Source organism: Muscardinus avellanarius (assembly GCF_963383645.1).
Source record: "Muscardinus avellanarius genome assembly, chromosome: 2".
In the NCBI taxonomy this organism is placed as follows: domain Eukaryota; kingdom Metazoa; phylum Chordata; class Mammalia; order Rodentia; family Gliridae; genus Muscardinus; species Muscardinus avellanarius.
In genome coordinates this window covers 124,566,006-124,590,804 of record NC_137787.1, presented here as the reverse complement: position 1 = coordinate 124,590,804, position 24,799 = coordinate 124,566,006, and the positions used below count along the sequence as shown (strand labels likewise).

General features: G+C 42.5%; 1 protein-coding gene across 2 annotated transcripts in view; it reads right to left on the bottom strand.

Moving 5' to 3' along the window:
- Positions 1-23,796, bottom strand: part of WASF3 (WASP family member 3) — a gene marked incomplete at both ends in the record, with an annotated part of 52,248 nt that extends 28,452 nt beyond the window's left edge. For both annotated transcript variants that reach the window (XM_080689654.1, XM_080689655.1), the window contains one exon: positions 23,664-23,796. In XM_080689654.1, coding sequence (XP_080545780.1) covers positions 23,664-23,796 — 133 coding nt within the window. The remainder of the gene's footprint in view (positions 1-23,663) is intronic.
- Between the last annotated feature and the right edge of the window lie 1,003 nt (positions 23,797-24,799).

Sequence of the window (24,799 nt, the reverse complement as noted above, 5' to 3'; positions counted from 1 at the left end):
TGTATCTATTGGCCATTTGTATCTCTTCTTTCATAAAATGTCTATTCAATTTACTTGCCCATTTCTAATTGGGTTATTTGTTTTGCTAGTGTAGAGTCTTTTGAGCTCTCTGTATATACTTTGGAGCCCTCTTTTTAGACAGACATACACTTAAGACAGTTACATGTCCTTAATTTTATCACAAAAAGTCTTCTCTCTTTTAATTTATCTGATATTAAGGTAACCATACCAGTTTTCTTATATTTTATGTTAGATGGTATATTTCCCCCTAATTTTTTAAAAAATTTGTATCTTCATCCTTAAAGTGCATATATTTTAGTCTCTGTTTTTATTCAGTCTGATGATCTTTGCTTTTTAAGGAGTGTCGAAAATGTTTCCATTTAAAGAAATCTTTGCATGGCTGGGTGTAACTCCATCATGTAGGTGTTATCCATTTGTCCCTTCTACTTCTTTTTCTTCCTTTCCTGCCTTCTTCTTGGATAAACAAATAATTGTTTCAGGGTTCTACTTTAATCTCATCTATTATTCTTAATTGTTACTGGAAACTACATCATGGGTCCTTAATTAATTGCAATCTCCTTTAATTAATACCATATTCTACAAACAATGCAAGCAGCAATGTAATTCCATTTACCCTAGTACCCTTAGAGAGCTTACTGTTACTTAATGTCATGGATGTTTTGAACCCCACGATAAATTCTAAATAGAAAATAGTCTATTATACATGTAACAGACATAATGATCTATTACATTTATTTCCACATATTCTTTTTTGATAATCTTTATTTCTTCTTACATTTCCACCTGGCATCATTCTCTTTTGTCTAAAGAATATTTTTTTTTTTAGCTTTTTTTTGTAGTAAAGGTCTATTGGGAGACTAATTCTTTCACATTTTGTCTGAATAAAATATATCTTTTCACTTTCATCCTTGAAGTGTATTTCACTTGGTCTAGAGTTATAGAAAGCTGGGTGTGGTGGCGCACACTTGTAATCCTAGTGCTTGGGAGGTTGAAACAGGAGGATTGAATAGGTTCAAAGCCAGCCTCGGCTACTTAATGAGGCTCTCATCAACTTAGTGAGACCCTGTTTCCAAATAAAGTATAAAATAGGTCTGGGAGTATAGCCTGGAGATAGAAAACCCCCTGGGTTCCATCCCCAGTACCACACACACACACACACACAAAAATAGAGTTACAGAATTGCATTTTTCCCCATTCAACATTTCATCCATTGTTTTCTGATCTCCACTGTTTCTGATGAGAAGTCAGATGTCATTCTTAATACTGCCCCTCCATATGTAATGTACATTCTTCCTCTTGCTCCTTTCAAGATTTTTCTCTTTATCTTTGCTCATTAAGCAACTTTACTATTATGTGTTTTTCTATAACTTACACAGTTTGGAATCTGCTGAGCTTCTTGTAGTAGGTGGTTGAGTGCTACTGTCAATAGAATAAAAGACTCAGTAACAAATTCACACACTTAAAGCCAACTCATTTTTTACAAAGGAGCCAAAAATATACAGTGGAAAAAAGATAGCCTGTTCAACAAATGGTGTTGGCAGAACTGTTTAACCATATGCAGAAAAGTGGAAATAAATCCCACTTTCTTACCCTGCACAAGAGTCAATTCAAGATGAATCAAAGACTTAGAAATTAGACCAGAGACCTTGAGGCTCCTAGAAGAGGGCATAGGTCCAACACTGGAACACACAGGCACAGATAAAAAACTTTCTCAATAAGACCCCAAATGCAAAAGAAACTAAAAAGTGAATCAATATGTGGGACTGCATTAAACAGAAGAGGTTCTATATGGCAAAGCAAACTATCAAGAACCTTAATTGAGAGCCAACAGAATGGGAGATTTTTGCCAACTACTCCTCCAATAGAGGACGAATATCTAGAATAAACAGAGAACTCAATAAACTCAGCACTAAGAAAACAAATAACCCAATCAAATGGGCAAGTGAACTAACTAGACACTTCATGAAAAAAGAAATTCAAATGGCCAATAAATGCACGAAAAAATGCTCAACATCATTAGCAATCAGAGAGAGGCAAATCAAAACTACCCTGAGGTTCCATCTAACTCTAAGTGGCAATCATTCAAAACACAAACAACAACAAATGCTGGTGAAGATGTGGGGAAGTGGGAACTTTAATACATTGTTGGTGGGATTGCAAATGAGTGCAGCCACTTTGGAAAAGAATATGGAGGATCCTCAGAAGAATGGGAATGAACTTACCATATGATCCAGCAATACCACTTCTGGGTATCTACCCAAAAGAAAGGAAACCAAACTAATGCATGTGTATCTATGTTCTTAGCTGCACAATTCACCATAGCCAAACTATGGAACCAGCCAAGAAGTCCTTCAACAGATGAAAGAATCATAAAACTATGGGATATATACATAATGGAATTTTACTCAGCAATAAAGAAAAGCACAATTACATCATTTACAGGGAAATGGATGAATCTGGAAAACATTATGCTAAGTGAGATTAGTCAGCCACAAGAAATAAGAAATCAGATGCTTTCCTTGATATGCGAAAGCTAGGGAGAAAATGGGTCATAGGAGGAACTCTAGACAAAGAAGGGGATTCTATAGATGAGCAAATAAGGCAACCTAACTGAGGGGGTGGGGGGAGAGAAACTCTCTAATGCACATGATGTATTTTAACAAACATCAATGTCAATCACTAAGCCAAACATGAGAAGGAGGGAGGGGGATATATGAATACAATGCACCAAAAAAATGTAAAAAGAATTATTCATTATTTCTTCTGTTCTATTCTTTCTCTCTGGTCTTCTTCTGGACTCCAGTTGAGTATGTTTTAGACTACCTACTTGATAGTGACCCACACCCTGGATCCTCTAAGTTTTTGTTCTTTCTAATTCCATTTTCTCTTGTGAATCAGTCTGGATAATTTCTATTGACTTGTCTTCAAGTTCACTGATCACTGTCCCATCTACTGTTAGGATTAATTGAATTCTTTCTTTGTGACTGTATTTTTCAATCTAGCCTTTTAAAAATAGTTTCCACTTTTTCTGCTAAAATTCTTTTTCTTTCCATATGAGCTGTCTGCTTATCCTTCCATAGATGTTTGGGGTATAGAATTTCCATCTCTGGTTATACCACCTGTCCTTAACCCTCAGACATGCTGTCTACGTTTTCTTTCAGAGCCCTTATCAGAGTGATCAAAGTTACTTTAAATTCCAAGTCTGACAGTTCTAACATCTTGGCCATATCTAAATGTGGTTTAGATGCTTGTTCTGTCTCTTCAAACTGTGGGTTTTCTGCCTTTTAACATGATTTGTAATTTTATGATGAAAGCCAGACATAGCACACTGAGTAAAAAGAACGGAGGTACACAGGTGATTGTCTACCTGTTGGTAAGGTGTAGGCAAGGGAAGTGTTCTACAGTTCATGCTGAATCAGTACTAATGAGACTGGCCCTGCCTCTCATTCCCCCACCATCTTAGGTGAGATGAGAAGTCTAGAGGGGCTGGAGTTGGGTATTTCCCTCTCTCAAGGTTTGTTAAGTTCTGGTGAGACCTTCGTCATTAGGCTCTATTGAAATACCTTCTTCTGAGGTTAGGTGTGATAAGAAGACAGGAATGTTCTGGACTTTATTAAAAATGGTCACTTTTTTCCTCTCCCTGTTGGACTCTTCATTGTGAGGACCTGGTAGTGCTCCTGAAGTACAACACAAGGTAAGGGAGCCCCAAGTTTCAAACTTGTCTTGGTGGGGCCTTCAGCACTCAGAAACTCTGTCCAGGATTACCAGCCTGGAATGGTTCCCACTGATGTCCACCTGATTCTTATATACCTCTCCAATTTGGAGCAAACAGCTCTCCAATGGGTCTAAGAAAGGGTGGTTTTTGCTTATTCAGTTGTTTTCTTGATTTATAGATGGGAATGACTTCCAAGTTTTTAGCTGGACCAGAAACTGGAAGTCCCTGCAAAATATTATTTTTACCTATTTTAAAATACTTATCAGATAATTCCCAAATTGGGGTCATCTCTGGCTCCTGCTGTTATTTCTTTTTCCTCTTGATATATATGTCACTATTTCTCCTTTAATTTCTATCTTTCATTCTCTTTTGTTGGACAACGTAGGTAAAAGAAGAGTGGACTAAAACTGAAAATGTTTATTCCCATAAAAGGGCATCATTTAAGGAAGAACACTACTTTGGGCTGCTGATAATTATAATCATGTACTTCATATGGGAATGGTTATAGTAAAATTTTAGAAATAAACTTATAGCCTTTAAAATTATTCCTCAATTTTTTAGGTAGCCTGTTTTAATAAAAGTACAAATCAAAAGCAATCAAGGACACATCTATAAATCACTCCAGACATTTTTCCATATGCCCTGAAACTTATGAAATAGAAAGAATGTAGATGATAAAATCAGAGACATTTAACGATCATCATAGAAGATCATCATAAAAGAACAATTTATGTTCTTAAGAATTATGCTGCATTAATTAGACTTGGTGGCACACACCTGTAATTCCAGTACTTGAGAGGCTGAGACAGAAGGATCACAGGTTCCAACCAGCCTCAGTAACTTAGTGAGAGTCTCAGCAACATAATGGGCCAGGAATGTAGTTCAGATGTAGAAGACCCTGGCTTCAATCCCCACTATTACAACAACAAAAAAGAATTGTACTGCATTCAATTTTTCTTGATTTAATTTTTTCTTGATTTAAATCCCTACAGGGAAAGAAAAAATAAAAACCCTAATAATTATTTCTATAGTACTCCAAAGGAAGTATTTCTGATATTATAGATTAATTGGCAAATCAAGAAAATGCCTGACTCTCCTGAAGAACAGGGGAGCCTTCTGTTGGGACAGAAAAGCTCTTCTTACACCAGCCTTCAGCTCCACTGCTGACAGAGCCTTTATCTGATGTAGTCTGGACATCCCTAATCAGAAAACATGAAATGCTCTGAATATTTCTAAATGCTAGCAAGAAGCAGAAGCCACATATAAAAAACCCCACACTTGCCCTCACTGCTGAAGTCCAAGCACAGTAAAATGCTTTATCAAATCACCTCTAGGCCACATGCCTGGGAAATACAGCTGAACTTCATGTGTAGATGTGGTCCCATCCCCACACTATTTCCTATTTATTTCAATTATTTCAAAATCTGGGGAAATCTGAAGCATTCTGGTTCCATGTATTTCAGATAAGGAATACTTAACCTAAATAATACTACTTATCTCTCTTCAAAGACCTTTAAGCTTTGCTCATGAGAAATACAAATACTTGTCCAAGTCTGAAGCATTGACATTTTAAAAATTCATACTGTGCTTCTTGCAGTCAGTTTCTGTTCAGATATATTATTATTTTATCTCAACTTACCTTTAGCTGCAGCCATAACCTGCAGAGAAATACACTTGTGATCAGTTTCCTTTATAAATTGTGTTTTTTACTCCTCCTCTCCTAAAAAAAAAAATCTCAAATGGCTGAAAATATCCAAGAAATCTGGTGCATACCTTCAAAATATTTAATCTTTATTTTGAGTAGTACTGAACTTGGTATAATCAATTAACAGAGGTCCAAATTCAGATCAAATTACATAAAACAAATGCAGTAGATTGTGTGTCCTTAAAGGATTTTCAATACAATTAGCATTCAGCTTGCTATGAATCATATGTACACCTTGATATATGTATATGTATACCTTAAAGAGTATTAATAAAAAGTAACTACTTTTTTTTCAGAACAGGGGATTGAACCCAGGGGCATTCTACCTCCAAGCTATACCCCCAGTCCTATCTTTTTTTTTTTTTTTTTTTTTGCAGTACTAGGATGGAACCCAGGGACATTCTACCCAAGCTACACCCCTAGCCCTATTTTTAATCTTTATTTTGAAACAGGGTCTCACTGAGTTGCAAAAGGCCTAAGTAGCTGAGGCTGTCCACAAATGGTGCTCCTCCTGTCTCAGCCTCCCAAATGCTGGGATTACAAGTGTGTGCCAACATGCCTAGCTCCCAGCCCTATTTTTTATTCTTTATTTTGAATCAGGGTCTCACTAAGTTGCAGAGGGCCTTACTAGGTAGCTGAGGCTAGCCGAGAATCTCTGATTCTCCTGTCTCAGCTTCCCAAGTATTGGGATTACAAGCATGTACCACATGACTGGTTTAAATACTTACTTTTTTAAATCTTCAAGAAGAAAACTGAAAACAGACTTTGTTTCTCATTCATATGATTGCAGCAAAGGTGGAAATTAAGGAGAAATATATTTTGTTTGATAGTTCATAGATATGAGAAATCCTTCAAAAATGCCAAAATAAGCCAGACATGGTTGCTGCACAATGTAATCCCAGTACTTGGGAGGTTGAGATGGGAGAATCACAGGTGAGGCCAGTCTCAGCAATCTAGCAAGACCTTCAACAACTTAGAAAGACCGTTTCCTTTCCTTTCCCTCTCCCTCCCTCCTTCCTTCCTTTCTTCCTTTCTTTTTTTGTGGTGCTGGGGATTGAACCCAATGGTGCTCCACCTCTAAGCCACACCCCCAGCCCTATTTTATTGTTATGCTTAAAATAGGGTCTCACTAAGTTGTGGAGGGCCCATTAAGCTGCTGGAGCATGCCACACACCTGCAATCCTCCTGACTGAGACAGTTTCAAAAAAAAAAAAAAAAATAGGGTTGGGGGTATGGCTTGGAGGCAGAATGACCCCAGGTTTAATCCCTAGTACCAAAAGAAAATTAATTTTTTAAAGTGCTGAAACAAACTGGGCATGGTGGGGTACACCTATAATCCCAGTACTTGGGAGGCTGAGACAGGAGGACTCAGGTTCAAGGATAGCCTCAACAAAGAGTGAGACTCTCATCAACTTTGCAAAACCCTGTTTCAAAATAAAAATAAAATAAAGCTAGGAGTGTATCTTAAAGATAGAATGTTCCTGTGTTAAATCTCCAGTTACAAAAGAAATGCCCAAACAACCAAAGATGTATGTAGTGATTTTGTATAAAAATTTCTAATAATGTCATCCCACAAAGAAACAACTTCTATTTCCAACAGAAGAAAATTTGTTAGATAATTATGCTAAATCAATATAATAATCTCTAGCTATTAAATATGTGCCTTAGAAGATTCAACAAAAAATGATTACTGCATAGTCAGTATGAGCTACAAAGCCATTTGTATAATAAGATGCCATTTTTTATAAGGATACATATAAGCATTATCAATAATTTATTCTGATTAATGGAATTTGTTTTTTCCTTTATTTCTTTGCTAAATTTTCCACACCATCTCATTAGTACCATCAAATAAAACAAAGAACTTGTGAAGAAGCTTTTACTCCTTTCTCTGTGACATCCTTTTAATGGGAGAAGGGAAAAGAGGGCTATTATAAGAACAAAAGGAAGTGGTGACTCCTAACCTGTGGGGTATTAAAGGGAACTGTGTCACCCTCGGCACAGAAGTCCTAGTTCTCATTTCCTTTATAAAACAAGCTATAGTAAAATTGTATTAGAATATCAGTAGGAATTCGATTGCACTAGACTATAATTTTAATTGAGCAGTTAGCTGACAGAAAAGCACTCAGATTATTAATCAAGAAGATGGTGAAAGAGAAACCCTGACGTTAAGGGTAACTGCCACACTAGACTATCATATCTGAAGAAAAACATCAACACTCCCTAGAGGAAACCGAGTGATATCCTATCAGCAAGCCTGGTTTCTGCAAGTGGCTTTCCGTTCCCATGCCATTTCTAACATCTCTCATATTAGAAGTTAGTGATGCTAGAAAAAGAATAATCTGAATGCTAAAAAGGCCTAATATTTATGTTATTGGAAAAAGCTCTAAGCCTATGATCCTTTATAAGATCAAATTTCTTTTCTTTTATTTCTATGACTGTTCCTAAACCATAAAAAGCCTATTAGCAATTTAATGTTGCCCAACAGACTGGCCCTTGAAGTCGGGTGTTTGATTTGGATATACTTAGAACAGGGCCACAGGTAAAAACTCAGTTTTCCCAAAAAGTCTGTGAGTTATAGGAGCTTCAGAGAGTGATGGAGCATCCAAGAGTAGGTTCTTTTCCTCATGATCCTGAGCTGTCCCACAACTATGATGAGAATCAGAATGACCAGGGTTGGGGAGTAAGAGTAGCAATTGGAGACTTCCTTGTTAGGAAAGACCAAAGACACCCTTTCTAAAGTCCTGGTCTGTTTCCCTTCCCACAACTCTCTAAAGAACTGGTCACCCTGGTTTATCAGTGTCCCAAGCAAGCTTCCGCTCTAGCAAGTATGAATGATTTAGGTTCAGGGTGAGTCCTTAAGCTCCCACTAAAACCTATCTCTGGGATGGCATGAGAAGACAAAGTCCAGCTTCTGTTGCAGTGCTTGTAAGATGTCCAGATAACTGTACATCACCTATCCTGATCAACAGCTGAAAATGAGTCTCTAATGTAGGTGTGGAGGTGTTGGGGGTGTGGGAAGGCCTGAGGGAAAGTGGAACAGATTAAGGTAGTCTGTTCTCATCTGGACCAAATGAGTAATGGTCAGTAAGTACCCAATGAACTAAAAGAGATTCTGCTTTGAGTTTATCATAGGAATGAACTCTAGCAAAGAAGACTTTTTTTTCCCCCCAGTACCGGGGATGGAACCCTCTGAGCTATACCCTCAGTCCTACTTTTCAATCTTTTTATTTTTGAAACAGGGTCTTGACAGGTTGGGTCCCTCCCCGCATGGGCGGAACCCTAAAAAAGGAGAAGGAGACTCTTCTGGGCGATATCGCGAGGCAGGCGAGAGGGGCAGAGTTCCTACGTGTAGCCCCACCCACAATTTGTAAACCTTAAAAACAGAGGCATTTTCCTGTCCAGCACTGGAGGGGCTTGCAGGTCTCCAGGGATGGTCCAGCCAGTATCCCCAAGAGAAGACCACATTAAAATTCTTTTCGTGTACCCCATCTCTCTCGCCTTTTTACCGCGCCAACCTAACATCTGGTGCCGACCCTGGGACAAATTTTTTTATTTTAATTTTTTATAATTAAAAAAATTATTTTTAAAAAATTCCCTGCCACCACCACTGCCGCTGTGTGCTCTGGGCAGCCTTGGGTGGAAACCTCTACCTTGATCCGCCAGGGTCTCGGATCCGCTGGGACCGCTCCCACCCTGCCCGCCACTCCAGGACCACCTCCACTCCAGGACTGCCGCCACAGCCCCCTGCCCGCCCAGACTGGAGACCATAAGCCATCTTCCCCCGCCCATGCTCTCTGGGAGAGCCACCGGCCATCTTCCCCAGCCCCGCATTCTCCGGGAGAACTGGCAGCCATCTTCCTCAGTCCTGTGCTCTCTTCCTGAGAGCTGGTGGCCATGTTCCCCAGCCCCATGTTCTCTGGGAGAGCTGGAGCCATCTTCCCAGCCCCAGCCCCATGCAAGGCCATCTTCACTGGCCCCATGCTCTGCCTGAGAGCCGGTGGCCATCTTCTCCAGCTCTGGCTCTACCTGAGAGCCAGAGACCATCTTCCCCAGCCCCAATCCCGTGGTCTCCGGGAGAGCCGGAGGCCATCTTCCCCAGCCCAAGCCCCATGCTCTCTGGGAGAGCCGGAGGCCATCTTCCCAGCCCCAGCCCCGTGCTCTCTGGGAGAGGCGGAGGCCAGGTTCCAAAGTCCCAGCCCTGCGCTTTTCCTGAGAGCCGGTGGCCAGCTTCCCCTGCCGCATGCTTTCCCTGAGAGCCGGAGGCCATCTTCCCCAGCCCCAGCCCTGCGCTCTCCTTGAGAGCTGGTGGCCAGCTTCCCCCACTGCACGCTCTCCCGGAGAGCCGGTGGCCATCTCACCACCCAGCCAAGCCCCGAAGGCCATCTTAAACCTCATCCAGCCCTGATTCCACCCAATACCTCCACAGCGTACCCTTCCATCTCTGCAGCCTCTTAGGGTGTCGGTTTCAGTCAGCACTGGCTGATACCACTACAATGTGGTAAGCTTCCCCTTTCTTGGACAAGAGGGTTCTGGCTTTTAGCCTCTTCTGGAATTGGGCTCACGCTGTTAAATAAACCCAAATATTTGGTGTCCAAGTTCTCTGGGGGGGTAAGCCAGGCTGCCCTACGGTTGTGTAAAATGAACAGAGACGTCCTTCTCTAACACAGCCACGCTGTTTCCGGACTTTAGGCAGGATCTTGGGACACCAAATTTCTGTTTTCGTCCTCACCCGCTGACCAGTCATGGGGGTAAGCCAGCCATCAAAAACAGACACTCAATCCACACTAGGCCATGTCCTGGTTAATCTCCAGACTCTAGGTTTATCCGGGGAACTGTGCTCCGAGACGCTCATATTTATCTGCACAAAAGTCTGGCCCACTTATGAGTTGGGTAATGGTTCTCAGTGGCCTGAAATGGGTACCTTAAATCTTAAAATGTTGACTGACCTCAGTAACTTTTGCAAACAGGCAGGTAAATGGTCAGAGGTTCTGTACGTACAGGCTTTTCTGTTTATGTGTTCTTGGATCTCCATTTCCACCCCTCCTGACTCTACTGCTGGAGCCATGCTGGCTGGGGATTCCCGCCAGCCACAGTTGCCATCTTGGTCGCCACGTGGCAACTCACAGGTGCCACCTGGTGGCCTTTCTGGGTCACAGGCCTGTAATTCTGCTGACTCACGGTCACCATTCTGTGATGACACGTGGTTGCCAGAATCTGACCTGGCCAAGTTACAGGCCTTATTTCCTAATGACCCTGATCTACAAGACCTCTCTTTACCACCATGCTCATCATCTTATTCCGGGGCAGCCACCCTTTCTAGCCTACTCCTTTCTCCCCTGCCTTTCTCCCTTAAGGGACCAACCCTTACCTCCCTCTCCCCTACCCCTGTAGGTCACCTTAACTGTTCCAGAGATCTCCCACCTTCTCTTTTGGCTACACTTCATGAGGTGGCTGGTGCAGAAGGCTGGTCCGGGTCCATGTTCCTTTTTCCCTTCCTGACCTTCCTCAACTTCAAAAGAGACTGGGTTCTTTTTCTGCCAATCCCTCTGGTTTTATTAAGGAATTCCAACATACTGTACAAACATATGATTTAACTTGGTGGGATCTTTATGTCATTTTAACCTCCTCTTTAACTCCAGACGAATGAGATCATTTTCTTAAGGCTGCCAGGGAACGGGCTGATCAGGCTCACCTAAGCAATCCACAGCTCCCTACTGGAATAGCTGCAGTTCCTTCTGAGGATCCCCATTGGGATTATAATGACAGGGGTCAGGGAATAAAAAAGACAAAACACATAATACTATGCCTTCAAGCTGAGCCCAGGGTAACTTTCCAGGTAGTGGGTAAGCCAATCTCCTTCTTGATTGATACGAAAGCTACCTACTCTGTTCTCCCTTCCTTCTCAGGACCTAGTTTCCTTTCCCAAATCGCGGTTCAGGGGATTGACGGCATGCTCTCTTGCCCACTTACTACAGGCCCCCTTTTATATCATTTAGAGACCTTTCTGGTTATCCATCCATTCCTGATTATCCCTTCATGTTTGGAAATTTTTAACCAAAATTGGGGCTGAACTTTCATTTAATTTCCCCACGGCTTCTGTTTCCTCTAATATACTTTTAATGGCTGCAGCTACAGTTGATGACCAGGAAGCCAAACCTCCCCTTCCAATAGATTTGGTTGATCCTATAGTATGGGATACCACCAACAGAGTCCAGATTGTCCTACGTGACCCCACTATTTTTCCTGCCTGCTCCCAGTTTTTCATATCCCTCCTTCACTGACGTGGGCTTAAACCCATTATTTCTCATCTCCTGGCCCAGGGACTGCTTATTCCTACTAATTCCCCTTATAATATCCCCATTCTCCCAGTTTAAAAAGCCTAATGGGACTTATCGTTTAGTCCAGAATCTCCGTTTAATTAATGATGCGGTGGTCCCAATCTACCCAGTTGTCCCTAATCCCTATACCCTCTTATCTCAGATTCCCCCATTACCACCCACTTTTTAGTTCTCGACTTAAAGAATGTGTTTTACACAATTTATCTGCATCCTGAATTGTACCCCCTTTTTGCCTTCACTTGGGAGGACCCCGATACCCAGGTTGCTTAACAACTAACCTGGACTGTCCTCCCCCCGGGGTTTTTAAGATAGCCCACATCTCTCCTCCAGTGCCCCTTGGAGCCTAGTTCTTTGTTAAAATATGTGGATGACCTTTTATTTTATAGTCTCTCCCTAGAAATGTCCAAACAGTACACCTACCTTCTCCTTAATTTCCTTGGAAGCAGGGGTTACAGGGTGGCCCCACATAAAGCCCAGTTATCAGTGCCTGAGGTATGATATTTAGGCCTACATGTCACCCCCAAACACCCGAGGACTAACTGTTGACCAGGTCAAGGCCTTACGAGACTTGCAGCCGCCCACCTCAGGGGAACAGATCCAATCTTTCTTAGGTTTTATAGGATTTTTCTGACACTGGATCCCCAACTTTGCCATTCTAGCTAAGCCATTACATGAGGCAATTAAGAAAACCTTGGTTGGCCCCTCACTTCATCCTCGGCCATTCACCGAGCCTTCCTGGCTCTCCAGGAAACTCTTCTTAAATCCCCCACCCGCTCCGCCCATTGGTACTCCCCAATCCCACTAAGGCCTTCTTGTTATATACTGATGACAGGCAAGGGATAGCTACAGGAGTGCTCACTCAACCCCCAGGAACACCCAGGCACCAGTGGCCTATTTATCTAAACAGCTTGACCCTACCACTTGTAGGTGGCCACCCTGCCTCAGGGCTCTGGTGGCAGCAGCCGTGCTCACAAAAGAGGCTCTTAAAATTTGTCTCTGGATGCCCCTGCATGTTTTTATCCCCACATAGACTCCAGGATTTGCTCTCTCCTTGAGCACTCCCTCTTCTGTCACCTTCTTGCATTCAGGAACATTATTTGTTATTCATGGAAAATCCAGATATTAAACTGTCCCATTCTCCGGCCCTTAACCCGGCCACTCTTTTACCAGTGAGCCAGGGTGCAGGCCCTGAATCATGTTCACCTAACGATGTTCACTAGCTAAACCTTGGGCGGAGCTCCAGGACACCCCCCTTCTTAATCCAGATGTTACTTACTTTGTTGATGGCAGCTCTGTTTCTGACCCCAGAGGTAAGAAAAGGGCAGCCTATGCAGTGGTCACCCTAACTCAAGTCATTGAGGCTGCCAGGTTGCCGGATATGGTACTACCTCTCAAAAGGCTGAACTGATTGTCCTAACTCGAGCTCTACACTTGGCAAAAAAACAAGTGGGTAAACATATATACCAATTCTAAATATTCTTTTTTAATAGCACATTGCCATGCCTCAATTTAAAGAGAGAGGGGATTTCTCTCCACCAATGGTTCACCCACTGTTAATGCCACCTTGATTAAGAAACTCCTAGATTCCCTTTCTTTACTATCTGAGCCTAGCCATCATCCACTGTGGGGGCCACCAGACAGAATCTTCCTTAGTGGCCAAAGGAAACAGTAAAGCTGATTATACAGCAAGACAGCTGACACAACAAGCTCAACCAAGCCCACCAGCTTCTGTACTATTTTTAACCCTCCCCTCAATGGCGCCTAATTACAGCCTGGCTGAACAAAAACATCTGATCAAACTTGGGGCATCCAGCACAGGGGATGGTTGGCTCATGATACAGGATACTATTGCTCTGCCTGAGGCTCAGGCCGAAAAGGTCATCAGCCTAATACACAATTCCCTTCACGTGGGACCTATGGCGCTAAAGGATTTCCTAAGCCCCTCCTTTTATTCTCCTCTCCTGCAGCAGCTGATTAGTAAAGTCAGTGCCTCCTGTTCTACTTGCACTGTTGTGTCTCCCCACGGAGGCCTTCGCCTCTCATTTCCTACCCAGCAAATGAGAGGACACTTGCCAGGACAGGACTGGCAAATTGACTTCACCCATATGCCACTACACAAAAAACTTAAATATCTTCTTACCATGGTCGATACCCTAACAGGTTGGGTAGAGGCTTTTCCCTCAAAGGACGAGACAGTTAACACAGTGGCCAATGTTCTATGCTCGGACATCATCCCTCAGTTTGGACTCCCTAATTCTTTGCAGTCTGATAATGGACCAGATTTTATTTCTAAGGTTACTCAACAGGTGGCACAAGGTCTTGGCATTTCCTGGAAGCTCCACATCCCATATCGACCACAGTCATCAGGAAAGCAGATCCACTTGTTCACATACTACGGTACCCTCCCTCTTCGGATGCCATACTGTCATAACTCCTCATCTGCTAAAGTCTCCTTGAGCACACATCACCAAGCTGTCCAGGGTAACCTCCAACTCACGCTGCAGCCATACTCCCACCTGCCCAGTTCTGGAGGACGCAACCTCTCCTGGCCAAGGGGCCCCCTAACGACGCCCCTTGACAGCAGGAAGTAGTTTAAGATTCAAATCTAGGCCCATTATCACCAAAAGGCCAGGATGACAGGTACGTTCGGTCCCTCCCTGCAGGGGCGGAACCCTAGAAAAGGAGGAGGAGACTCTGCTGGGCGATATCGCGAGGCAGGTGATGTTACCGAAGGGCAGCGTTCCTACGCGTAGCCCCACCCACAATTTGTAAACCTTAAAAACAGAGGCATTTTACTCTCCAGCAGCAGGGGGGCTCACAGGTCTCCAGGGGCAGTCCAGCCAGTATCCCCGAGAGAAGACCATATTAAAGTTCTTTTGGCGTACCCCGGTCTATCTTGCCTTTTTACCACGCCAACCTAACAGGTTTCACTGAGTTGTGAAGGGCCTCGCAAAGTAGCTGTCCGCGAACTATGATTCTCTGATCTTTGCCTCCCGAATACCAGGATTACAAGCATGCACCACCACGCCCGGCCAAAAGAAGACTTGTAATATGGCAGATTTACACATTACTAAGACTTTAAAAATGCCTGAATGAGGCCGGGCGTGGTGGCGCACGCTTGTAATCCCCGCGCTTGGGAAGCAGAAACAGGAGGATCGCGCAGGTTCGTAGCCAGCTGTGCGCGCTGGTTTAGGAGACCCTGTTTCCAAATAAAAATGTAAAAATAGGTCTGGGAGTGTAGCCCGGAGGTAGAAGGGCTTCCAGGAACCCCAGTACCACCAAAAAAAAAAAAAATGCCTAAATGATTATGAAACTATAAACAACATAAAAACATTTTGTTAAATTCTCTTGAGATTCAAAATGGTGACTGCGGGACACAGCACTTCTCAGTAGCTGAAATAAAGTTCAACTACTGAGAAGGCAGTGTCTTAACCAATAAAATAAATATATCTCAGAAACCAAAATAAATCTAGGAACCTTGGCAGAAGGAATCCAGAAACTCTGAGCTGCAAGATCCACTGCAAAAAAAAAAAATGTTCGAGCATCAGATCTGCTGCAGCCACAGCTGGGCTGACAGCGCCAGCACAGGTTGCTGGCCCAAACCGCAATCCCTGGACCTGACTTACACCAACGTGGCAAAATAACTGAAGAGGAAAAGTTTTTCAGGGACCCCGGGAGCCAAGCCACCACCGTGCCAGGCCACCCGCTGCCGGTAAGCCGCCCGGGCCAGAGGAGGCTTGGGTTCCTCTCCGCCCAGCGCCGCCCTGGCCACCGCCACTGCATCTGGCCCCAGCCTTTGCCTTAGCCCGAGCCCCAGCCCAGCCCCAGCCCGTGCAGTCCCACCCAGGCGACCTGAGGCCCAGCCACGAGAGAGCGCGGCCGGACCCAGCTTAGGATCCAAAACAGATTTGGCGACTACAGTGGAAGAAACCAGTAACTCAGACCTGCGAGAGTCACCGCATCATAAACAAAAGGAGCACAGCCACGTTACAGACGCCGCAGCGTCTGTAACCGGTGACATATCAAGCTGCTGGCCCAAAAAAAGGATTTTGGGGCACTGCAATCTTGGCAGTCCTGAGAAATGTCCAAGAGTTTTAAAGTGGCCATAGAGCTCTAACATCTTAAGCTTTGAGTTCACCCAAGCACCTGAGTGGCGCCATTGGCGCACCAGAGGAGGCACACCACAGAGGTGCTGGGAGACCTTCAAGGACCCGGAACCAAACCTGCCATGCTCTCGGAGAGTCTGTGGAATATGGAAGAGCTGCCAGCCCTTCAGAGCCCCTGACTGGGTTGCCAGGTAACAGCGTGAGCTCAGATGAGCTAAGGGAGCTAGCGGTCGCACAGTGAGTGCCACTAGATACAGCGATAACTGAGGGCACCGGTGTGCACCCAGGGGGCACCTTCAACTCCACTGACACAGCAAGGGCGCTTAAGGCATGATACCTGCACAGGGCCACAAGGGGTCGCTCCAAGCAAATACGAGACATTGGCATGTACACCGTATATTAATAAAATAGTAGGACTGTTTCCTTTCCTTTTTTTTAACTTCTTTTTTTTTTTTTTGCTGATTTTTGTTTTACTTTGTTTTATTTTTGGTTTGGATTTTTTGTTTTGTTTTTTTGGTTTTCAGTTTTTTGGGGGGGTTATTTTTTTCCTTCTTTTTTTTACTTTTAGTTGGGCTTCTTGTTTGTTTGGATCTTTCACTTCATATCACATGGTTTTCAGTTCGTTTTATTTTAATTTATGTTTATCCTGTTTATACTCTTAACCGTTTTTGTTCTCCCTTGGTGGTCCATTTTTGTATTGTAGATGTTGATGTTTATATTTGATGTAAAATAGTCTTTCTACCTTATTTTGTTACTTAATCCGTTTGTGTGTGCTCCTTCCCCCCACTCCCTCTACAAAAGTCTACAATTTAGACTATCAACTATCTTCCTTCAAAATTTTCTCTTTGTCCCCTAACTGTATCTCTTTGTTTAACACACAAAGTTTCTCACATCTCCATGCTTAAATATTCTAATAAATAGAAGAGACCTACTATCTAACCTTCTTCCATTCTCAACCTGATTCAACCTTATTATACTTAAATTCTACCACAACCTAATTATATCCTCTAACTTACCTGGCTCCTTCACCCATCACCCTAGTTACTCTACCATCACCCAATCTTCACCACTCGAAAAAGTACTGCTTACCTCTTGACTCTTCTAAATCCCTACTACTAAGACTGGACTACATAATACCCACAAACAATAGGAAGACATCAGAAAAATAGGCCTGAAAACTTTGAAAATAAGAGAACCAGGAATAGTGGAGAAATGACAGAAGTCACAAATACTGACCTACAAGAAATGCAAGAAGGGGAGTTCCGAATCTTGATCTACAATATGATGAAAGGATTTAAAACAAGTCTAGAGGAGATGAAAAATGAATTAGAAACACTAAGAAAGAATCAGAAAGAGGTCTGGAATGAAATGAAAGAGTGAATAAATGAAATGAAGACAGCAATAGAAAGAAATTCTGGAAGAGTAGATGAAATGGAAAGTAGAATATCACTGTTAGAAGACAGTATATCCAAAACTGAAAACATGATCAACAGTATACAGAAGAATTACAGCAGCAAAACTTAAACATGCAGCAAATATGGGATAATATGAAGTGTCGTAACTTACTGATAAAAGGCACTGAAGAAGGGATAGAGGTACAGACCAAGGGCATCTGTAATCTCTTCAAAGAAATAATTTCAGAGAATTTTCCAAACATGGAAAGAGACTTGAATCTTCATGTCCAAGAGACATACACAACACCATTAAGACAAAATCAAAGAAGGACCTCCCCACGCCACATAAGAGTCAAAATGACCAACATAGAGGCCAAGGAAAGAATCGTAAAAGCAGTGAGAACAAAAGGACGGGTGACATATAGAGGCAAAACAATAAGAATCATCCCAGACTATACAACCCAGGTCATGAATGCTAGGAGAGACAGGTATGATGTGTTTCAGAACTGGAAGAAAAAAACTTCCAACCCAAACTACACTATCCAGCAAAACTACTATTCAAAATTGATGGCAAAACGCAAGTGTTTCAACATAAACAGAATCTCAAAAAATTCATGAGTTCAAAGCCAACACTAGAGAAAATTCTTAAAGAAATAAACCACAAAGAAGAAAAAAGAAGCAAGTGGGATGGCATCAAACTAAAAAGTTTCTTCTCATCAAAAGAAACCATCAATAACCTAAAGAGAAAGCCCACAGAATGGGAAAAGATCTTTACCAGCCACCACTCTGATAGGGGGTTATTATGCAGAATATACAAAGAGCTCAAAAGACTCTACACTAGCAAAACAAACAACCCAATCAAGAAATGGGCAAATAAACTGAATAGACACTTCACAAATGAAGAGATACAAAGGGCCAATAGATACATGAAAAGATGTTCTACATCATTAGCCATCAGGGAGATACAAATCAAAACTACACTGAGATTCCATCTAACCCCAGTCAGAGTGGCAAGTATAAAGAAATCAAATAACAACAAATGCTGGCGAGGATGTGGGGAAAGAGGAACTCTTTTACACTGTTGGTGGAAGTGCAAACTAGTTCAACCACTATGGAGATCTGTGTGGAGATTCCTAAGAAAGGTGGGAATAGATCCACCATATGATTCAGCTATACCACTCCTGGGTATTGTTCCAAAGGGGTTGAAATAAGAGAACTTTAGCAACATATGCATACCTATGTTCATAGCAGCACAATTCGTAATAGCCAAAATATGGAACCAAACCAGGTCCCCATCAACAGATGAATGGATTGCAAAATTATGGGAAATACACACAATGGAATTCTTTTTAGCTATAAAGAAGAACAAAATTATGTCATTTTCAAGAAGATGGAAAGTCCTGGAGAGCATTATGTTAAGTGAGATTAGCCAAGCACAGAAGAAGGGACATATGTTTCCTCTAATATGCCCAAACTAGGGAGCATAAGCGATACTAGAGGGACTCCAGATAATGGAAGGGGAATCTCAGCAAAGTTTGAATGGAAAGATAGAAGAGGAAGAAGGCTGAACTTGATTAATGAGGGTCTACATCCAAATATGTGTAAAAGTATGAATATGAAATGGTTACCCTGGACAATCATTGGTGGGAGGAGGGAAAGGAAAAGGGGGGGGGGGGCCAAGTACAGGTTAAATGTATACCATTTATTTAAAATAAAAATATGTATTAAAAATTCTCTTATTCTGGAATTAAGGATGTAGCTCAGTTTTGGGGCATTTGCCTAGCACACATAAGGCCCAGGGTTTGATCCCCAATACTACACAACAAAATAAATAAATTTGCTATTATAAAGAAAAATAAATTCTCTTATTCTTCCTAACAAATATAGATCGTAAAATATTATACATAACTTTCCTCATTGTCTGCAGTGTATTAGTATTCAGTGAGAAATCATAAAAACTAAAGATGCACCCATGCAGCTAGCTCTTAGTCCATACTCCTGCTGTCTTGGAGCAGGTCGTAATAACTCTGTTTCCTAGTCTATAGTCGTGCTGATGTTATTTATAAACTATAAACAAATTAAGATGTGTTTAACTTCTAGGTAAGGAACAATATGGTTTTATTTGCTGTCTGTTGCACCTAGAGGTATACTGAATGAATAAACATTAATAAACTACTGGCAAATCTAATTTGCTATTTTATCACCAATTATGAACGCAGCACATTAGTTGGCCCAGGCTGCTAGAAGAGGACACTGCAGCCTGGGTAGCTTATACCCAACTGTAGAGGCTGGAAAGTCCAAGGTCAGGGCACTGACAGACTCAGTGCCTCCTGAGGGCTGCTCTCTGCGCTTCATTAGAAAACCTTGAGGCTGAGCTCTCTGAGCTCTCATGTGGAGGTTGAGGGCTCTCTCTTAGCCTTTAAATAAAGACATGAGTCTCCTTCAGGAAGACTTCGTCTTCATGACCTGTCACTTTACGAAGGTTCAATCTCCAAATATGATCACACTGGGTTTAGGATTTCAATACACAAATTTTGAGGAGAAATGAACATTCCATCACTTTAAGCATTCAGTTGTCTAAGTTTTCCAGAATTACCTTCCCTGGTGTCTGTATTGTCATGCTCCTCTTTCTGTATGGCTCTTTGGGTTCTGCCTAGATGCAGGGAAGGAGCTTAAAGAAAGGAGTTGATTTAGCATGAGGACACTCAAGCACCAAGCCTTGAGTAGGGCAGAAAGCCACCCTGGGCAGATCTGGGACCAGCCACTGTTTCCATCTTGCAGGCCTCCTGGTTTCTTGCCCACGCAGTTCTCTCTGCATGTCCCTCCTGTCGCCCTTCCACACCACTGCCTTCCTCCACTTTCTCCTGGGTTCCGCTCTGTCCACAGCTCTGGCTTCCAGGTGGTCATCATGGCTTCTCTAGCCCTGGATGACATTTCTGCAGTAGGTCCCGTAATAAACTCATGTATTCACTGTGTTTCTTAGCTCAAATGTCCTTAAAGGATTTCACTGACCCAGATCATGTTCTCAGTCCAGACACTTGGGTACATGATCTGGTAGGTATCTACTCCAGTCACCAAATTTGGGGTGATTCCTAGTGTCTTGTTTCAATGCTCCCCTGTTCTGATAGGCAGGCTGGGGCCACTAAAGGAATCTTGTGAAGGACTCGCTGTCCTTGAGGCAGGTGTCCCTGACTGGCTAAAGGTGTCCCTGAAGCTAAAGGGACCACATGGAACACAATATAGTCAAGGCTAGAATGATGTATGACTTTCCTTTTGCTGCTGTATCCAATTTCCACAAACATAGTGCCTCAAAACAATACAAATTTTACCTTACAGTTCTGGAGTTCTGAAGTGTGAAACAGATTCTCTGCATTAAAACCAAGATAAAGCCATACATGGTGGTGTATGCTTGTAATCCCAGCATTTGGGAGGCTGAGACAGGAGGATTGTGGTTCTCAGACAGCCTCAGCTACTTGGTGAGGCCCTTTGCAACTGAGTGAGACCCTGTTTCAAAATAAAGCATAAAAAATAGAGCTAAGGGTGAAGCTCAAAGTAGAAAGCCCCTGGGTTCCATCCCCAGACCTGCAAAAAACAAACAAACAAACATAAAACCAAGATATTGGCAGAGCTGTGTTCTTTCTGTGAGCCATTTCCTTGCCTTCTCCAGCTTGTAGACTGCCTGCATCTCTGGGCTGGTTCCTCCATCTTCAAGGCCAGCAATCCAGCTGAGTCTTTCTCAGAACGCATCCTCATACTGATTCTATCGTCCCCTTCAACATGTAAAGAGCCCTGTGATAGCTGGGCGTGGTGGCGCACACTTGTAATTGCTGTGCTTGAGAGGCTGAGACAGGAGGATCACAGAGGTTCAAAGCCAGCCTCAGCTACTTAGTGAGACCCTGTTTCCAAATAAAAATATAAAATAGGGCTGAGAGTATAGCCCGGAGGTAGAAAGCCTCTGGGTTCTACCCCCAGTACCACCAAAAAAAAAAAAAAAAAAAAAAAAAGGAGCCCTGTGATTACTCTGGGCCCAACCAGAAAACCCACAGGAAGCTCTTTCTCTTAACGTGAGCTGTTAGCAACTGAATTCTCCCTTGTGTGTCACAAAACATCCACAAGTTCCAAGGCCAAGGACCTGGCCATATCAGAGGGTGAAATGCCGGCCACAAGGGCCACGCATAATATACCAGCTGCTACTCTCCCTCTCAAGAGACTATGGCCAGGCTGACAGCACAAACAGGACCAACACAATGCTATCCTGAATATATCAGCAGAGATACTTGGTGCAGATTACTAAAATTCCTAACAGTGTCAGTCCTTACCACAGGCTCTGTGTCAACACACCTTAGCCATACAAGTAAGAGATTAAGGCATTTCTACAAAAATACAAACATGCCAGGTGGGGTGGCACACACCTATAATCCCAAACTTGGGATTCCCAAACAGAAGGACTGTACATTCGAGGATAGATCCTATATCGAAATAACAAATAAAAGGGCTGGGAATGTAGATAAGAGGTAGGATATTCCCACATTCAATCCCTAGTACCAAAAAATAAAAGGTACAAACAAACATTTTTTACCCTTCAGTAATTTATAAGAAATTTTCCTATAATTATATGAACTTACTTATCAATAACCATTACCCACAGTCAATTGTAATTAGATTCCAGAAGAAATCCATTTTTGTTGTTGTTTGGGGTTTTTCTTTCTTTTTTTTTTTTTTTTTTTTTGCAGTACGGGGGATTGAACCCAGGGGCAATCTACCTCTAAGCTACAACTCCAGTCCTGTATTTTATTCTTTATTTTGAAACAGGGTCTCACTAAGTTGCAGAGGGCCTCACTAAGTAGCTGAGACTGGCCACGAACCTGTGATCCTCCTTTCTCAGACTCCCAAGTGCTGAGATTACAAGTGTGTGCCATCACATCTGGGTAAGAAACCCATTTTAAAAGACATTTTAAGCAATTTCAAAGTTACTTTTTCCTTATGCAATGGTTATAAATCTATTAAAATATACCAGTAACAATATAGCATATTTCTTCTAAAGAAATATTTATCTGCAGTGTTTCTTCTTTAAAACAGATAAAAGGGCTTGGATTTCTAAAAAATACCTTCCTGTGCTTAAGGCTACTCATAGGGGAATTTCATGGTGGATTTTCTAGTTACTAAGAGAGCTGCTAAAGGGCTTAGCTGTGGAAGCTGGTCACCAGAACGCCACCCACACCGTTCTCCCAAAGGAGTGGGATGAAGTGAGCAAGCACGGCCACGGCAAGCATGAGCGCGGGGCAGACAGCATGCTTCAGCAGCTGAGGAGGAGCGCTCTCACGTGAGCCGATCCTCTGCAGAGTATTTCTTGGCATTTAATATGAATATTCAAACATAAAATAACACAAAGTCTTTTTCTCCTTGTGCTTGTATTTGCCATAAATCTATGCATACAAATACATACACCATACATACAATAATAAGCTTCTGTGTTCAATTTGGAAGTCAGTTTCAGTTCTAACTTTTTTTGGTGGTACTGGGGTTCCTGGAAGCCCTTCTACCTCCGGGCTACACTCCCAGACCTATTTTATATTTTTGAAACAGGGTCTCTTACGCCAGCACAGCTGGCTTCGAACCTGCCCGATCCTCCTGTCTCCGCCTCCCAAGTGCGGGGATTACAAGCGTGCGCCACCACGCCCGGCCAGTTCTAACTTTTAATAGGTTAAATTCAGCTGATCTTATTCTTTTTTGTCTTTGTTCTATTATGTGTATGGAATATTATTTGATAAAGATATTGCTAAGGCTAAGAATATTACAGATATTAATTAGTTTTCAATCTATTATATATTTTTAAATCCACTGGCAAGTTATGGCAACACACACCTGTAATCCCAGTACTTGGGAGGCTGAGACATGAGGATCACAGGTTTGAGGAGAGCCTCAGCTACTTCTGAGACTCTCAGAATCCTAGTGACCCTATTTGAAAACAAAAGGAAAAGAGCTGAGGGTGTAGCTAGAGGTAGAATAACCCTAGGCTTAGTCTTCAATTCACCAGAAGAAAAAAAAAAAAAAAAGCAATTGGTCCTATTTAACAAAATAATTTACTAACATTAAAAAAAACTTACCAATTATCTTCATTTTAAAAAGTTTTAAAAGCTAACAGTATTTTAAATCTACATATTTGTAAGCCAGTCATTTTAGTTTTATATCTTCACTGCGTAGAGCTGGGCATCACAAGACCAGGGCAGGTAAAGCATCTGACACTGGGAAGTGTGGAGGGAGCAGGATTCCTTCCTTTAAAGCTGTAATGACATAACTACTGAATCGAAATCAATTTGGAAATGTGAAGCTAGTAAAATGCCATCAGCCACCACGAGAACAAAAGCACAGGCGACTCACTGAGGCTGCTCAGCTGACGAATGATCGCAGCGAGGGTGCTGTTGGTCACGCACTCCAGCTCGCTGGGAATCCCCTCGGGAAGGGCTCCCCGGCACAAGTGCCGGGGCTCGATGTTCCTCTTCACTAACGGCATGGCTCACAATCTGAAAAGTAAACAGATACGTTTTGAAAAGCTCATATTCATACTGACTCTTCCCCAGGAATTTTCATTGTCCTATCATTTCTACATGAGAGAGTCAGCTAAAATGTAACCAGTGTTTAATTACTTCAATGAATGTATAGATTTCAGATACATGTGTAGTATCATCTTCCTTTTATAGAAAAATAACCTATGCTAGATTTCCAGCTAAGCTTGAGAGACTAAATACATGGCATTTTCCCCTCTCTACTAAAATGATGACAGATAAAAAAAAAAAAGCAAAGTTTATAAGTATTGCTATAGTAGGTCCCGAATAGCCCCAAAGGCCTGTGTAAAGTCTTGGTCCAGGGCATGGGAGGCGATAATGGACAGGCTGGAACCTTTAAGTCACTGAGTGGTACCCTGAGGGGGACTGTGGGAACAGACCACTCCCTCTACCTTTGCTTCCTGGTGATGAGGTGAGCAGTTTTGTTCCACCTCGTGCTCCCTCACCAAAAGCCAACATAGTGTGGATTGAAACATCTTGCACTGTGAGCTGGAACAAAGCTTTTTCTGCCTAAGTTGATTATCTCATGTATTTTGCCATAGTGATAGAAAGCTAATAACCCAAGTGCTAAGAGCAGGAGAGAAACAGCCGCAGCACTAAATAGAGCACAGCCAGATCCCGAGACAGGAAAGGCCAAGCCTAGACTGAAAGTGGGGGGTAGCAGGAAAGAAGTTCACCTGTACTCTAGAACCTTCTCCACTCTCCCTACCAAAGGCTCACAAGTAGGTAGCACCAGGAATCTGTGAAACAGAAATGGAGTGAAATGGGGGGAGGGGGAGATGGCTTTTAAAAAAATCTATTCACAAATTCCTTCTTCCTTCCCAGGTTGCCTCTCAAGCCCACCCAGCCTACACTCTCCTCCCTGGGAAAGAAGAGCTAGAGAAACTGGACTTGGGATACTAGACATAGCTATGAGTAGGGGTAGAAAACATACTGAAGACAGGAGCCTTA